Below are 18049 nucleotides of genomic sequence, written 5' to 3'. Positions count from 1 at the left end.
GCTAACTGGAAAACCTGTGTGCCCTAAATAGCCAGCAGCAACACCCAGGTACAATGTTCAGGGCTTTGGGTGAGCCTCTGAGAACTGCTGCCTTTAGGTGAGATGCAGCACATTACCAGCTGTGGTGGCAATGGGCAGAACTTCTGCTTGGGAAAAGTAAAAGAGACTTTGTCTTGGACCCTAGGTACCAGTGTGACCCCAAAAGTGGGCTCTTGAGGGCCCCAGTTCCAGGACTTGACTCTTGCCCAGTGTTTCTGGATCTGCCCTAGGCCAGAGAGGAGCCCATTGCTCTGCAATGTGAGTCCCAGGCCAGGCAGCATTTACCACAAGCTGACCGAATAGCCCTTCTGCATTGGGAACATCAAACCTAATCTGGAAGTATTTCTCACAGACAGGGGTGGTGGTGGCTATCAGGTGAGGCTCCTCTGACTTTTAAAATGGGAAGGAAGAGTGGGAAGGACTGGTTTTGTGGTTTGAGTGCCAGCTCAGCCACCATAGAGCAGAACACCAGTAGACGTCTAACATGTTTTAATCTAGTCCCTCACTCCTGGACAGTACCTCTGGACCTAAACCAGGACCTAGGGAACCTAGTCACCTAATGGAAGGGACATAGGCCTAGCTGGCTTTGCCACTGGCTGACTGTAGAACCTGAGGGCCTAGAGTGAAGAGAGGCAGTAGCCAGGGCATGATCATAGCAGGCTTTGGGTGAGACCAGTGCTGTGCTGGCTTCATGTGTGGCTCAGGACAGTCATAGTTGTGGTGGCCACAGGGTGATTGTCTCACTTCATTCCAAGCTTTAGGTGACTCAGAACATAGAGAGAGACTCTGTTTGCTTGGGAGGAAGTAAGGGAAGAGAGCTAAAATCTCTGCTTGATATTGTCCAAAACCATCAAGGTGGTACCTTGACAAGTCTGCAAGTACCATGGTGTTACTGAGCTTGGGATACCCGCTAAAGCAGAGACAGCTTAGATCATAATTCCCAAGTTCTTTCAAATACTGGAAAGTCTTTGCAAGAAGGAAGACTATAAATAAGCCCAGGCAGTGAAGACCATAATACTTAACTCTTTAATGCCTAAACACTGAAGATCATCTAATAGTATCAACACCATCCAGGAAATACATGACTTAACCAAATGAACTAAAGAAGGCACCAGGGACAAGTCCTGGACAAATAGAGATCTACGACCTTTCAGACAGAGAATTCACAATAATTGCTTTGAGGAAACTCAAATAAATTCAAGATAACACAGAAAAAATATTCAGAATTCCATCAGATAAATTTAACAAAGGGAGTAAAATAAAAAAAATTAAGCAGAAATTCTGAAGCTGAAAAATGCAACTGGCATACTAAAAAATGTATCAGAGTTTTTTAAAGAGCAGAATTGATCAAGTAGAAGAAAGAATTAGTGAGCTTGAAGACAGATTATTTAAAAATACAGAGTGAGAGGAGACGAATAAAAAAAGAATAAAAACCAATAAAGCATGCCTAAAGAATCTGGAAAACAGTCTCACAAAGCTGAGTTATTGGGTGTTGTTTTTATTTTATTCATTCAGCCACTCTACGACTTTTGATTGAATAATTTAGTCCATATACATTCATTGTTATATTGATAAATATGAGCATACACTTACCATTTTGTCACTTGTTTTCTGGTTGTTTTGGGGTCTTCTCTTCCTTTTTTTTCTGTCTTCCTTTCAGTGAAGATAATTTTTTCTGTTGCTATGATTTAGTTATTAATATTAAAGAGTTGTTAATATTAATAATAAATAATTAGTTAAATATTAAGAGTTATTGGCCTTAAAGAGAAGGTAGGAAAAGGGATAGGATAGAAAGTTTTTTCAAAAGTATAATAACAGAGAGCTTTCCAAATCTATAGAAAGATATCAATATTCAGGTACACAAAGGTTATAGAACACCAAGTAGATTTAACCTAAAGAGAACTACCTCAAGATATTTTATTTTAGAATCCCCAAAACAACAAGAGAAAAGAAACAAATATAATACAATGGGACTGCAGTATGTCTAGCAGCAGACTTTTCACTGGAAACCTTATAGGGCAGCAGACAGTGGAGTGACATAAAGTACTGAAAGGAAAAAAAAAACCTTTCATTCTAGAATAGTATGTACAGTGAAAATATTCTTCAAACACAAAGGAGAAATAAAGACTTTTCCAGACAAACAAAAGCTGAGAAATTTAATCAACACCAGACCAGTCCTACAAGAAATGTTAAAGGGAGTACTTCAATCAGAAAGTAAAGGATGCTAATGAACAATAAAAGACTATCTGAAGGTAGAAAACTGACATGTAATAGCATACAGAAAAAATGCAGAATGCTATAACACTTTAACTGTGGTGTGTAAACAACTCTGATCCTCAGTGGAAAGAATAAATAATGAACTAATGAAAACTAACAACTACAGTCACTTTTCAAGACACAGTACAGTGAGATATAAATAGAAACAACAAAGTTAAAAAGCAGGGGGGAAACTTAAGCCATAGAGTCTTTATTTGTTTTGTTTTTGCTTGGTTCTGCAGACCGTGTTAACTTATTATCAGCTTAAAATAATGGGTTATAAAAGAGTACTTACAAACCTCATGGTAACCTCAAACCAAAAAGCAAAACAATACAATAGACACACACACACACAAAAGAGAGAAACTAAATCATATCAATAAATAAAATCATCTTTACTAAAGTGACGACAGGAAGAAAGAAGAAAAAGAAAACCCCAAAACAACCTGAAAACAAACAAAATGGTAAGGGCATGCTCTTACTTGTCAGTAATAACAATGAATGTAAATTGACTACATCATTCGATCAAACGTGAAAGAGTGGCTGAATGGATACAATAAAAAACAGAATCCGAGAACACACTTGAGTTATAAAAACACACATAGACTAAAAATGAAAATAAATAGAAAACGATATTCCTTGTCAATAAAAATCAAAAAATAGCAAGGCTAGCTATATTTATGTCAGATTAAAGAAATCTTGACAAAAACTATAGGAACATATAAGGAAGATCACTACATAAGGATGAAGGAGGCAACATAGCAAGAGAATATAACTATTTTAAATATATATGTACCCCGAAACTGAAGCATGCAGATATCTAAAGCAAATATTATCTGGGATGAAGAGAGAGATAGACACCCATACCATAATAGCTGGAGACTTTCACACCTTACTTTCAATATTGGACCAATCTTCTAGATAGAAAATCAATAAAGAAACATCAGACATAACCTATACTATAGATCAAGTGGATCTAACTGATATTTACAGGACATTTCATCTAATGGCTGCAGAATACACTTCTTTTTCATCAGCACATGGATCATTCTCAAGAATGAACCATATGTTAAATCACAAAACAAGTCTTAAAACATTCTTAAAAATTCAAATAATATCAACCATCTTCTCTGACAAAGGTGAAATAAAACTAGAAATTTAATAACAAGAAACTTTGGAAATTATACAAAGACATAAAAAAGTATACTATATGCTACTAAATAAGCAATGGATCTACAAAAATATTTAAAAGAAAATTGAAAATTAATAAAAATGATAATAGAAACACAACATACCAAAAACGATGGGATACAGCAAAAGCAGTAATCAGAGGGAATTTTATAGGTCTAAGTTCCTACATCAAAAAATGGAAAAAGCTTTAAATAACCCAATGATGCATCTTAAAAAACTAGACAGTCAAAAGAAAACCCAACACAAAATGACTAGAAAAAAGAAATAATAATAATCAGAGCAGAAATTAACAAAATTGAAATTAAAGAAAAAATACAAAAATCTATGAAGCAGAATTGCTTTTTTGAAAAGTCAAACAAAATCGAGAAACCTTTATCCAGACTAAGGAAACGAGAGAGAAGATCCAAATAAAAATCAGAAATGAAAAAGGAGACATTATAACTGATACTGCAGAAATTCAAAGAATCATTAGTGGCTACTATGAGCAACTATATGTCAAAAAGTTGGAAACTTTTGAGTTTCCAACGAATTCCTATCCAGATATGACTTACAAAATTGAATCAGGAATATATTCAAAACTGGAACAGACCATGGTGGTTTGCTGCATCCATTGCCCCATCATCTGCATTAGGTATTTCTCCTAATGCTATCCCTCTCCAATCCCCCCCACCCCCTTCTGTCCCTCCCCTAGAATCCCCACCCCCTGATAGGCCCAGGTGTGTGATGTTCCCCTCCCTGTGTCCGTGTGTTCTCATTGTTCAACACCCACTTGTGAGTGAGAACATGCGGTGTTCGGTTTTCTGTTCTTGTGTCAGTTTGCTGATTTGTCTGCTTGGTTTAGACAAAGAGTAATATTCTAGTGCCCAAGGCAGTTCCTGCCAGACAGTAAGTGCTGAGCAAGTGTCTGTTCAATGCACACGTTTCCCCACAAAATAATTATATTGTTGATATATGTTGTTAAATTAGTAGTTGCAATTTCAGAGGAGGCACTTGCATTTTGTACAAAAAAGAAGTTTGTGTACTTTTCTTAGGCTGGATTCTGTGATGTTTATGTTTCAGGGAGATAAGGATCAGAAACAGGAGTGAGTTTGCTGTCTCTTAGAGTCTGTAAAAATGATGGCCTGGTTTTGCATAGTTGGGTCAAATTATACTTTTGGAAACTTTTGGGAAGAAGTTTGAAATCTTGGGTATGATATATGTGGACTGTTTTTTTCTTATGTTTCTTGTTGTGTTTGCTTGTTCTGGCTTGAGTTCGCTTTCTCTTGTTGTTGTTGTTTTAGGTTAGTCAGTGGATGGATAATATTCATGGAACATTGACTGTGTATCAGCACTTGCAGGACCCAGGTGGAGACAAAGCAATGGATGTACCAGGACCATGACTTTTCAGAAGGATAAACTGCTGCCATTCTTCACACACACATGCTGCATTGTCTAAGGTCAATAAAATTCAGATTAGAGGGCAGGCACAGTGGCTCGTGCTTGTAATCCCAGCACTTTGAGAGGCCGAGGTGGGTGGATCATAAGAACAGGAGTTCAAGACCAGCCTGGCCAACACAGTGAAACCCCATCTCTACCAAAAACATAAAAATTAGCTGGGCATGGTGGTGGGCACCTGTAATCCCAGATACTCAGCTGAGGCAGGAGAATTGCTTGTACCCAGGAGGCAAAGGTTGCAGTGAGCCGAGATTGTACCACTGCACTCCAGCCTCGGTGACAGAGTGAGACTGTATCTCAAAAAAAAATTAATTAGAGAAAAGATTTTGGAAGCACAGGCACCTCAGAAGGTGGTAGCAGGCACAGAACAAATGGTTATTTTGGGTGATAGAATTATCTATAACTGAATCTTCCTCCTCATTTATTAGTAAACTGTCTATAAAAAGTAAGTCATGAGGTGAAGATAGATATGAGATTAAATTCTCTTTTCCCCAGCAACACCAAATCATTAAACCGGGAGAGTGTAAAGTGGAGCTTTGTTCCAAAAGGCCTCCCATTTAAAATGTATATTTCATTAGGACATTAGCATGAATTATTTATCAAGATCCTTAAGAAACATACTTTCGATTGGTGAAATGGAAAGACAAGTGATGAAGGAAACACACACACATGCACACAAACAGAGGCTGGGCCCAGGGCCCCATGAGGAGACGCTTCCCCAGCGAAGGAGTGCAGTGGGCTCCACCCCATCTTGAAGCTTCAGAGACAGAAGAACTCCGTCCAATGTGATAGGTTTTATATCCAAGAGCAGTGGCCCTGAGATTTTTCACTCCTACCTCTGAATGCCACTTTTAAAGAACATAAAGCTTTACCCCTCCATTGTCAGAGGCACTCATATTCCAGTTGTCATTCCACTACTGTCCGTAAGATATGGGAAAGCTAACTTGTGAGACAGAAAAGAAAATCAAACCAACCCTATCAACGAGTCCTGCATAAAAAAACCAGAGTCAAAGATAAAGCCTCCCCACCATTCCCTCTACTGGCAGAATATCACACACTGTGGCCCCAGCTCACTCACGGAGGCTGCGGGGCTGAGGGTGCTGCTGGCTTAGTGTGTGTGTATCCCACACTGATGCGTGGACCTGAGGCCTGAGCAAGAGGCAGACGATGCCTCCTAAAGGCCCCGTGCCTGTGGCCCTCTACCACATCCAGAAGTTGAAGGAAGATGAAATGGTGCCGGGGTCCTGTGAACTTCTATACAGCCTGAAGGTGGAATGGTTGAGAAGTGGTTTTTAGTATGCTTAATTTTAATGTATATTTGCCTTGAAAAATGAGGATTTTTATTATTATTGCCCTTCAAGAATGTATAGATGACTTTAGGAGACAGAAATTAAACACTTCAACTACTAAAATAAAAACAGAGTTTTTCACTTCAAAAACATTTTCAAATTTAAAGTGTAATACTTATACACCTCTGGCTGCTTTTACTTAAATGGATAAGTTGTTGCCTCCCTCTCAGGATTCCAAGAATTAGTGGTCATTCTTCCTTGTTCCTTATTTTCGTTTCTTTTTTATAAAGGGAAAAGACTTTACTTCCTCACATATTTTATTCTGGAAAGAATGTTATTACTGTGTTGTTTGAAAAGTTTTGTGTTACTCTGTCTAGTAGAGGCATACCGCTTTCTGCTACAAATGAAGCTCCAGACAAACATTAAATATTACAAATAAAAGTATATGTAGCTCTAAATTTTTTTTATCGCTTATCCTTATTCAGAGGTTCCCAGGCTCTCTGACCTCATTTCCAGTTGCACCAGAACCCCCAGGGGCACAACTCTCTCAATGAAAAGCAGCTCCACAGACCCTTGCAGCTTATCATGCTCCTGTGCAGAGAAGTCCTTTGCAGGGCCTGACCTGCCTGCCTCCTCCTGGAAGGCAGATCTTAGAATCATTAGCATTGATTTTTCTGCCTGCAAATGGCAGCCACTAATTTTCATCACAGCTTGACGGTTGGCTTTTTTACACTTATATCTGCCTGTCTCTGGCCACACTGCTTTAAGAATTCCATCATCATTATGCCTCAGCACACCTGTCTTTAGATTATTTTACCTTTCATAGTAAGAAGCACTCCTTCAACACTGGTTTATTTACCTGACTTGCTATTCAAGTTGCTTTTAGCTCAAGTAATGTTCCAAGCTCTAAGCACATCATGCGTTATCCAGAGGAATGAAGATCCAAATCAGAGAGAACTGGGCCTGCCCCAGAACAGAGCAGCCTGGGGCAACACAGAGAACTGAGAATTCCCAGAGAGTACTTGGATATTTCGTAGTTATTTGTGGACAGAATAAAGAAGGATATCCAATCCCCCCGAAGTGGTCACAAAGACAGATAAGCTTCACTGGCCATTCTAAAACTAGAGTTGGCCTCAGGTAGGATCAAGGCCTAGAGACAAGGCCAGCCCTCCCCACAGTGACAGTTGACTTGAAGTACGCTGGGAAGGCCACTGCAACAGAAACAGCGAGTTGCCTCTCCAGGGTCTTTTTCCAATTCCCCTTTGGCAACAAAGCCCTGAATTTGTTAGAGGCAGTGATAGCACAAGCTAAAAGATTGCGAAGTACCTAGCCTTCCTTGGAATTGATTTCTAGCTGGTGTGCTACGTTGGTAAAATGTGAAAATATGCTAAAAACAGGAGCAGAGATCTGCTTAAAGGGTTTTTTTGTACTTCTTCTCTTCCTCTTTATCAGAAACACAAATGAGATCACTGGAGCTCCAATAGCCATCTTGGACCCTGAAGCAAATATGAGCATGTCAGCCTCTGACTCAGAAAATCAAAACAGAAAGATGAAAATAGATTGGTTCCCTAGTGTTGCAGAAGGTGGAAAACTAGTTCTTAACTTTCAACCTCTGTAATTTGTTTCCATGAGAGAAAATAAGTCATTGTAATTTCTTGTCTATGCAACCAACAGACAGAATTCCTATACAATGGTACTATAAATGGTGCCTATAAATGGTACTCCTATAAATGGTACTCAACCCCCATGGACACACACACAAACATGCAAACTCAGTATGTCTGGAACAGATGACTTACTAAGTTCTTAGTATATGACTAATTTTATTCACAAAGTGGACTATTCTAAGCAAATTGAATATAAAGGGAAGAATCACATGGAGAGCAAAAGAAATCTTTAAAATGGGAAAAAGAAAAATCCTAGGTAAAGGAGGCAGAGATATATTTCAAAAAATTTACAGTCCTAAACTGTGTGTTGTATCATTAAACAATATCTAAATCATTCATATTTCTATTATTCAAGTGTAAAAACATGACCCAACAAAGAATAAAATTAATTTCTGTAGTTGAACCGTGAATTTATGGTTGAATATTTTTAATTTTTCATTATATTTTAAACATTGAATTAATACAAATCTATTATATATTTTAAAAGGAGAATGCCCATGCTAGTTATGTTCCTCATCCAAGGCCTCCTCAGCTACTGTTAGCGTGGCAGTGTCATCCACATAGATAAATAATATTTGATCAAAAGATTAACACCACAGGTAGCAACTGTAAACACTGCAGCTAATTTCTTTTCCAGTGAAAATCAGATACATTTTGTTAATTAGTATTAAAAAGATTGGATTTTATTTGGTGAAATTAACAGTGCTTCAGATATGAGGACTTCTCAATATCATAGTGACACAAGCCTTATTCCTATCAGAAATGGTTGCAAGAATTCTGTGAGTACCTCACCCGATAGCCTTCATAAAGTGCCCAAAGCCTAACTCTGAAACCATCCTGTGTTTACCCATGGACTTGCTGGAAGCTGACTAGATGTATAACTAGATTGGTCTCCAGAGAAATGTCCTTCCTGCTCCAATAGGTGGTTTCACACCAGCTATGGAGGATGACCCAAGAGGACAGAGACCTGGGGATTTACTCAACTTACTGAACCAGGATGCATGACTGTTCCGGACCTGCTCACTACCTTACACATTTATCAAGGACAAGATTTTATGGGAAGCACATGTCAGTTTCTGATCTACTTTCTCCCAAAGTCAAGATGTGTGTCAGGAAAACTATAGACCTCACCAATATCTGACTACTGGTGGCTACTCATTTACCAATAAGGTCCAACCAGTTATCCACGATGGATGTTCTTAGATCAGTTGACAACAAGCACCAATGACAAATATCACTACTCCATGATTTGTTAGGCCTGCCTCCCGCCCTATCCCACATTGCACCTCGCGTTACTGAATTTGAGTCAACCTTCTCCTTTGCAACACAGGCAAAGGAGGTTATTCAGTGTCTTTCCATCAGACCCACCCAATAAAAGATAGCTTTTACTATGAATTGTTTCAAAATAAGACAACCCTGTATACACTGCCAGTGTGCGACCTAAATTAAAGCCTGTTATCTCACCTCTTGCCTCTCTATAGAGTATGACCAAAGAAATGATTATCTTAATTTACTTGTCTATTTTTAATCTATCAATTATTATACCACACTGTCATTACTGAGCAGGAAATGATCAATCATCCACTCTTGGGAGATTTAGATGATGGCCAAGAAGGATCCTTGTTTCTGGGTTTTGTCAGAAATAAGTTTCTATTTTCTGTTTGAGCTGTAGGAATAAGCAACTCTTCCCTAAATGGTGGCCTAAAACAGCTGTAATCTGAGCCGAATTCAGACACCACCAGCCCCCAGCTGATAGATAAGCAAATGCTGAATGTTGGATTTTTCCCATTATTTTAATCATAGTCAACCCCAGCTATCCTAGCTCTTACCAGCCAGTTGAAACAATTGATTTCTGACTTCTTATTCCATTTACCACATTAAAGCCTCCAGCCTTTTGTATGTAACCAACTTATTTACAGTGTTTTAAATGAACCGACAGAAAGACTCAAAAATGAGGACACTTCTGCTAAGTGGCATCAACATTCTACCCACATCATGATCTACCTGGCTGCTCAGTGGAGATTCAGTCTGTTTATGCTCCAGAGCCCTCTGAGCAATGAGGATGTACTCCGGGCTCCCGAAGCAAGAAGAGAGTGTCTGTCTCCCCTCTGCATAAGAGTCCTTGGTGTCCTCCAGGACTGCATTGCTTTTACTCCAATAATTTACAGAGATTTAGAGCAAGAGCCCTTTGAGGTTTTCTGACAATATTACTATGTGAGGCATATTTGAAAGCCAATCCAAATACAGCTTATTTCCCAGAGAAAAAAATTGTCCAGGGCTGTATTTCAACTGAGAGACTGACATTCATTTCACCCCAGCATCTTGAAGCTTTCTTGCCTTTCCTAAGTGGCAGAAAAACAGTCAACACAAGTCGGTGGTTCAAAGAAATAGATGGATAACCCTGCAGTTAGGAGAGGGAGAAGCAAGGGAGAGTGGGCTAAATGATGGAAAAATATTTGTGAAGGTCACAGCCCTGAGATACAGGGTGACTAAAGCTGACATTTAATCACCTGTGTACAGAACAATCTTTCTCCCACATGTATTACCACTATACTAACTATACAACAGGGTTCCAGCATAATCATATTTATAGAACATTCCATCTGCTCATGGCAGCAAATACATTCTTTTCATGCTCATATGAAACATTTGGCAAGATAGATCACATTCTGAGCCATGAAACACACAATTACAAATTAAAAGAATTAGAGAGCTTACAGTATATTCTCAAACTACAGAATTAAACTAAAACTCAATAACAGAAAAATAGCTAGATTATTTCCCAAATATTAGAAAAATTAAACATACTTCTAACTAACCCAGACTAAAAAAAAGAAATTTTAAGAGAAAATATAAAATATTTTGAATTAAGGAAAACAAAACATATAATTTATTAAAATGTGTGTGAAGTAGAGAAATTCAAGGGGAAGCTACAGTGTCGCATGCATATATTACAAATGAAGAATGAGCCAAAATCAATAAACTAAGTTTTCATTTTAGGAAACTAGAAAATAAGGGCAATTTAAGCCCAAAAAAAAGCAGAATACAGGAAAATGGTTTTTAAAAAGAGGGCAAAAATAGAGCAGAAATCTATGGGGTGGAGGGGGGAACACAGGACAAAAATCGTGAACAGGCCGGGCGCGGTGGCTTAAGCCTGTAATCCCAGCACTTTGGGAGGCCTAGGCGGGTGAATCACGAGGTCAACAGATCGAGACCATCCTGGTCAACATGGTGAAACCCCGTCTCTACTAAAAATTACAAAAAATTAGCTGGGCACGGTGGCGCGTGCCTGTAATCCCAGCTACTCAGGAGACTGAGGCAGGAGAATTGCCTGAACCCAGGGGGCGGAGGTTGCGGTGAGCCGAGATTGCGCCATTGCACTCCAGCCTGGGTAACAAGAGCGAAACTCCGTCTCAAAAAAAAAAAAAAAAAAAAAAGTCGTGAACAGAAAAGACATCAAAAGGTTGGTTTTGAAAAGTTCAACTAAATTGATAAGCCTCTCAGCAGGGAAATGTCAGAAGGACACAAGTGACAATACAGAAATGAAAGACAGGTCATTACTACTGTAATTCTGATTTAAAAGAATAGTAAGAGTACTATGAACAACCATACTAACAAATTTTATATCATAGGTGAAATGCACCAATTTCTTGAAAGACATTAACTGCCAATATTTGAAAAAGAAGTAGTAAATGGCCTAAACCTGTCACATAAAATGAATCAATAATGAGCAATCTTAAAAAAAAAACCAACACTATAAGGCTTAGGTGCTTTTATAGTTTGGGGGTAGTCAGGGTCTCACTCCATCACCCAGGCTGGAGCGCAGTAGCACAGTCACAGACACTGCAGTCTCAACCTCCCTAGCTGAAGTGAAGCTTCCAGCTGTCTCTCAAGTAGCTGGTACTACATTCATGCACCACTGTGCCTGGCTAATGTTTTTTTTTTTCTTTTTTTGTAGAGATGGGATCTCACTGTGTTGCCCAGGCTGAGTTTTAACTCCTGGGTTCAAGTGATCCTCTCCCTTTAGCTTCCAAAAATACTGGGATTACAGTTGCAAGCCACCACACTTGGTTTAGATACTTTAACTGATGCAATGCCAAATGTTTGATTTAAAAAGATATATGAATTCTGCAAAATTTCTTACAGATTGCCCTAATACCAAATCCAATAACGACAAGTTTTTATTATAGAAATAAAAACTAAAGTCTAATATCTTTAATGGACACAGATGCAAAAATATATTTAATATAATATTAGCAAATTGAATTCCTAATTCTATAATGAATTATATACCATGATAAAGCTGGATTTATTTCAGGCATTCAATATTAGTTCATCATTCAAATATCGATCAATGTAATGTGCCACATCAGCAGACTAAAAAAGGACAATGAAAGAAGAAAAGCATATTAATTAATGCAGAAAAAGCATTTGAGAAAATAAAACACCCAATCATGATAAAAATTCTCAGAAATCAAAGAATAGTTGGGAACTTTTTCAGCCTGAAGAAGAGCATATATAAAATACCAACAGCTAACAGCAAACTTCACAGTGAGAGAATAAGCATCTTCTTTCCAACATGGAGATAAGACAATGATGTGTCATTCAATCACTTTCATTCAACATGGTACCAAAAGTTCTAGTTAGCTCAAAAATACAAGGAAAAGAAATAAAATATACACCAATTGAGACAAAAAAAAACTGTCCATGATTCATACACCGATGACATGATTATATATGCATTAACTCCAAACAAACTAGAAAAATAGACAACAAAAGAAGAAACAAATTAAAACCTCCTGAAACAAGTGAGCAAGTGTATCAAGGTTGTAAAATAAAAAGTTAATGGACAAAAGTCAATTGCACTTCTAAATACTAGTAAGAAATAATTATCAGTAAAAAAAGCATAAAAAAATGAAACAGGTAAGTTTACAAGACAGCATATATAGTATCTGTATGGAGAAACTGTAAAACATTGAAAAAAAAAGAAAAAGTCTAAACAAATAGATATTACCTGTTCATGGATTGGAAAACTCAATATTGTTAAGCTGCCAATTCTTTTTTCTTTTTTCTTTTTTTGAGACAGTCTCACTCTGTGCCAGGCTGTAGTGGTGTGGCATGATCTCAGTTCTCTGCAAACCCCACCTCCTTGATTCAAGAGATTCTTCTGCCTCAGCCTCCAGAGTAGCTGGGATTACAGGCATGCACCACCATACCTGGCTAATTTTTATATTTTTAATAAGATGGGTTTTTCTATGTTGACCAGGCTGGTCTTGAACTCCTGACTTCAGGTGATCCACCTGCCTCGGCTTCCCAAAATGCTGGTATTACAGGTGTGTGCTACTGTGCCTGGTCCAATTCTTTCTAACTTTATCCACAGATCCAGTGCAACTCCAGGAGGCTATTCAATTGATATCAACAAACTGATTATAAAGTTTATTCAGAAAACAAAGAGACCCGGAACAGCCAACACAATATTGAAGGAGAACAAAGTTAGAATACTTACTACTCAATTTCAAAGCTTACTATAAATCTACAGCAATCATGTCAGTGTGGTTTTGGTGACAAAATAGACAAATACATCACTGGAACACAATAGAGAGTCCCCAAAATGGATCAACATGAAAAGTCAACTGATTCTTGACAAAGGTGCAGTGGCCAATTGACGGAGTTTGTCAGGACTCAGCCCCGCACAGTGCCTCCAGCGTAGGAGTCCCCCATGTTTGGTGGCATCAGTTCCACTTGCTGGTGACTGTCTGCATACACAAACACAAAATTCGGTGTATAAGGTGTGAGCTGATTTCAGCCAGGTGCCATTTAATATGCATAAATAAGGTTAGTTATTAGCTTTCCAGGTATTAAATTAGGCTAACTTTCTTCACGATGTTTGCTCTAGAAGAAGCAGCAAGCATCTCTGGACACAATGGCCCCTGGTTTAAGATCAGGTGTTCCCAAACTTTAGTGCGTATCAAGATATCAAAATCATCTGGAAGGCTGGTCAAACAACATGCATTCTCACACCTGGATAGCTGAATCAGCAGGTGGGGCTGGGGAATTTGCCTCTTTCTTTCTTTCTTTCTTTCTTTCTTTCTTTCTTTCTTTCTTTCTTTCTTTTCCTTCTTTCTTTCTCTTTTTCTTTTTCTCCTTTCTTCTTTCTCTTTCTTTCTCTTTCTCTCTCTTTCCTTCCTTCCTTCCTCCCTCCTTCCTTCTCTCTTTCTTTCTCTCTCTCCTTCCTTCCTTCCTTCCAATTTATTGGTTTAAAATACACTCATTTATTAGTTCATAGCTCTTTAGCAGTCCAGCACAGAGGATAATGAACATAAATGATGGAAATCATATTTGGAAAAATTGTTATCTCTGATTGCAAATGGATTCTAAACTTCAGACATTTTAGGTAGCATAAAATGTTGCCTTCCCTCCTTCTCTCTCTCTCTCTCTCTCTCTCTCTCTCTTTGTTTTCATTCTTTTCTTTATTCTATCTTTCTTTTCTATGCCAGATACCAAACACTGCATGTTCTCACTCATAAGTGGAAGTTAAACAATGAGAAGACATGGACACTAGGGAGGGGAACATCACACACCACACAATGGGGCCTGTCGGTGGGGGAAACTGGGGGAGGGATAGCATTAGGAGAAATACCTAATGTAAATGACAGGTTGATGGGTGCAGCAAACCACCATGGTACATGTATATCTATGTAACAAATGCGCATGTTCTTCACATGTACCCCAAACTTAAAGTATAAAAAGAAATTAAATTTTTAAAAATCCGAGGAAAACTACCTTAATCTTTGAGAATTTGCATTTCTAACAAGTTCCCAGTGAAACTGAGTGGCTGGCCCTAGGACCAGGCTCCGAATCCCACTGCTTTGGACTCAAAGCAGAGGGGGAGCTTAGAGCAGAACACCAGGTTAGCACCCGACAGAGCCACAGTGGGGGAAGACAGGACATGCTGAAAACAAGACAAGCCAACAAAAACTCCCTGCTATCAACAATGTGTTGTAATTGGTGTATTTCTGAATCAAACTTTATCTACTCCATCAAATTCTCACATTCTCAAGATAATTGGTATCAGGCTCATGTGCTTGATAAACCACATGATTCAGAGCCAGTTTGGTATTAAACCCAGAGAAATGGCACAATGCAGGCATCTGGCCACAGGTGAGTTTTATGTTACCTAAAATGTCTAAAGTTAGGATCCATTTGCAATGAGAGATAACAATTTTTTCCAAATATAATTTCTGTCATTTATGTTCATTATCCTCTGTGCCAGCCGTCTAAATAACTATGAACTAAAAAATTAGTGTATTTTAAACCAATGAATTTATGTGAATTTATCAGGCAGCAACAGAAATCCAGCAAAGAGAACAACTAAAGTACACATTACTGAAACTAAGGCTAACTTTTATGAAGAAGATATTTTTAGATGACTTTACATAGTTTGCAAATTTCCAAAGATGTGAACTTTCCTTTGGAGATACAATCTTTCTACTTCATTTTTAATTGTCAAAATATAGAAAATCACATTTCAAATTTTGATCATTTTAATAAGAAACTTAAAATGCAGATATTCCATTCAACTGTCTCTTAATAAGCCACTACATTATCTGGATTAGAGGCTACTTCCTCTGTGGTTAACATAAATAGGTGATAAATACCACAGTCTAGGCTGGGATGATGTGGGAAGCAGCTCTAGGCTTGTGATAAAATGTAATCGTTTTTTGGTCAAGGTGGCACTGCCACACCCACCTATTGGAAGAGGCCTATTTGAAACAATGTCCCAAAGGAAGTAGACAGCGGATCAGAGGCAAGGGAGGTCTAAGGCCTCCGTGAGGTTACCAAAGTCAGGTTTTGCCAATAGATGAAAATGAAGATGGGGTTTCTTTTTCCTCACACTAAATATGGAACAGATAATTCCATGCCCAAATGGTTTCACTAAAGGGAAACCTGGTGAAAGGAGCTGAAGGTGAGTAAGGGAAGAAGGAAACCAGGGAGAAATAGGGAATAGAACAGAGATTGCTACTGAGAGGGACAGGAGGGGCAGAAGGACCACGTCCACAGCCCACGCTGCCTCCCTGACTTCTGTGCAGCTTTGGGCTCACTGCCTGTGGGCTAAACCCAGGTTTTGTTCTTTGATTTTTCTTCATATGACCTGGCGGCCCATTAAACATATGTTGAGTTGGGTATGAGGACTAAGGGAAAAGAGAAAGTGGGAGAAAGAGAGATACCAAGAATGAACAGGAAAGAGAGGGAGAGTCCAATTTGGAATTAAGAGTTTGCAAGGTAGTGATGGCAGCCACCATTATGGCTGCAAATTTTTTTCTATTAAAAAAAAAATAACGCAATCTTCCAATTCACCTGATACCTGAAGTCCAAGAATTTATCATGATGTGGGACTGGAGTAATGAAAATTCTAATCAGGCCCACAACAAAACGTTTGCAGAAGGAATGAATGCCTTGAAGGACATTGTGGTCAGCCGCTGATGCCCAGAAGTCTGAATGCTGAAGGTGTCATCTAAGATTGAAGAAACACAGATTTTTCTTCCCCCCACCTCAATTCCTTGAAACTCCCCTCCCCTTACTCTCTGGCTGCATTAAAACTCCCTGCTGCTGCTTTTTGTTAAAGTGGATCTGGGAGCTCTTGCCTTCTTACCTCCTTGCTTTGGCTAGATGGAATAAGCCTTTCTCTGTCTCCAAGCACCTGTGTGTGAGCGTCTGGCCTCAGGTTGCATATCAGGAACACAGGACTGAGTTTGGGCTTCCAGAGCTGACTTACAGCCTACGACTTCATACGGTAGGAACGGAGAGGATAACACACTCACCAACAAACCCATTCTCTAAGATTATTTTTACCTGTTTTGAAGCCTGCTTGGCTCTGGGCTGCCTAAGGAATGAGATACCACTTTTAGTGAGGGAATAAGACAGTTTAGGAACAGCTGAGAAAAGCAGAGGTGAAGGAATAATTAGGACTAAATCTAAGCCTGATTCACAAAGTCTTCTTGGCCCCAATTGTAACACCTTCCTCCAAATAATCAAATGGAGCAGGGTGATGCTTGTTTTAGGCATCAGGTGAGCTTCCAGGGACACGTGAGGACAGCCTGGCACACATTGCTTTCAAGCTCTATATAAACCAAGCCCCGCCCCCAAAGAGCACTTCCTTTTCTATCCTGATGTGAATGATGACTGAGATAAACTCTACAAAGGTGAGAGGACTGCCGTACAGTAAATGTAATCTCAAAGGTAAAGTCCCTCATTAACCTGCTGCTTAAGGAGAGTCAACTGCACAGCACTTAAGGAAGGGGATACATAGCTAAGAAATTAAATAACGAGAATTAATGGCACCTGCAACCTAAAGAGGCTACAAGGGATACAGAAAATAAACCCTTGAATAGGATACATTTTAGAGGAATTCTGAGGAAACTCCACTTTTCAAAGAGCAAATTTAACTGCTTAAGAGCACATTAAAAGGAAAGACATAAAGTTAAAGCAAATTAGTTTCCTATAAAAACAGAGTCAAATGTTATCATATTTCAAATTATTAGAATTATGTAATTTAATCATTTTGACTTCTTCCTGTGTAACTGTTTAGCTAAACTCCAAAGGTCCTAACTGTTGAGATATTGGTCTTCTGCAGACAAACCATGTGAAAAGGGATTCATTTACTCCCAAGTCACAAAGTGATCCACAATTAGCCCCCAAGTCACTGTTACAGGCAGGTTTTGGGAATGAAATGAAATTTTCATCAACATTTTACATGATTCATTCTCCTTAACTTTGAAGTGAGGCTCCATGTTTTCGAATAATACTGACCAAGACAATTAACAGACACATATTTTTTTTCCTGAAAAATAAATGAAATTGTGGTAAGCAGGTTCAAGTCTGAATCCTGAATTAACATCTCAATTTCCCGCTCTAAGGTTGTCACTGTCAGTGGTAAGGGGTGGATGAAGAGAACTGCTTTTCAGAGGATGGTGGTGGTGCTGCTTTCCCAGGAGGTCTGTGGGGGTGGGAGAGCTGAGAGTGGAGAAGGAATCAGAGGAAAGGTCCCTGCTCTGCCCTGTCTGCTGACGGACCCTGTAGTGGAGGCCACCAGGCCCATTTTCGGGTCCCTAGGTTTTTCTAGACCCCATTCCTTCTTCCTTGCCGTTGCCCACTTTCTCACTGGCCGTCTGA

At 38.9% G+C, this 18049-nt stretch overlaps 1 protein-coding gene across 1 annotated transcript in view; it reads right to left on the bottom strand.

Moving 5' to 3' along the window:
- Positions 1–17667, bottom strand: part of LOC100389245 (ATP synthase F(0) complex subunit C2, mitochondrial-like) — a 55890-nt gene extending 38223 nt beyond the window's left edge. The window contains exons 1-3 of the mRNA XM_078365996.1: positions 17631–17667; positions 13571–13632; positions 6715–6887 (exon numbers count right to left, since the gene is read on the bottom strand). Coding sequence (XP_078222122.1) covers positions 6715–6887; positions 13571–13632; positions 17631–17667 — 272 coding nt within the window. The remainder of the gene's footprint in view (positions 1–6714; positions 6888–13570; positions 13633–17630) is intronic.
- Between the last annotated feature and the right edge of the window lie 382 nt (positions 17668–18049).

The sequence above is a fragment of the Callithrix jacchus genome, chromosome 2 (genome assembly GCF_049354715.1).
Source record: "Callithrix jacchus isolate 240 chromosome 2, calJac240_pri, whole genome shotgun sequence".
NCBI classification, from domain to species: Eukaryota; Metazoa; Chordata; class Mammalia; order Primates; family Cebidae; genus Callithrix; species Callithrix jacchus.
Note: the sequence above shows the minus strand (reverse complement) of the source record. Positions and strands in the feature narration are given on the sequence as shown.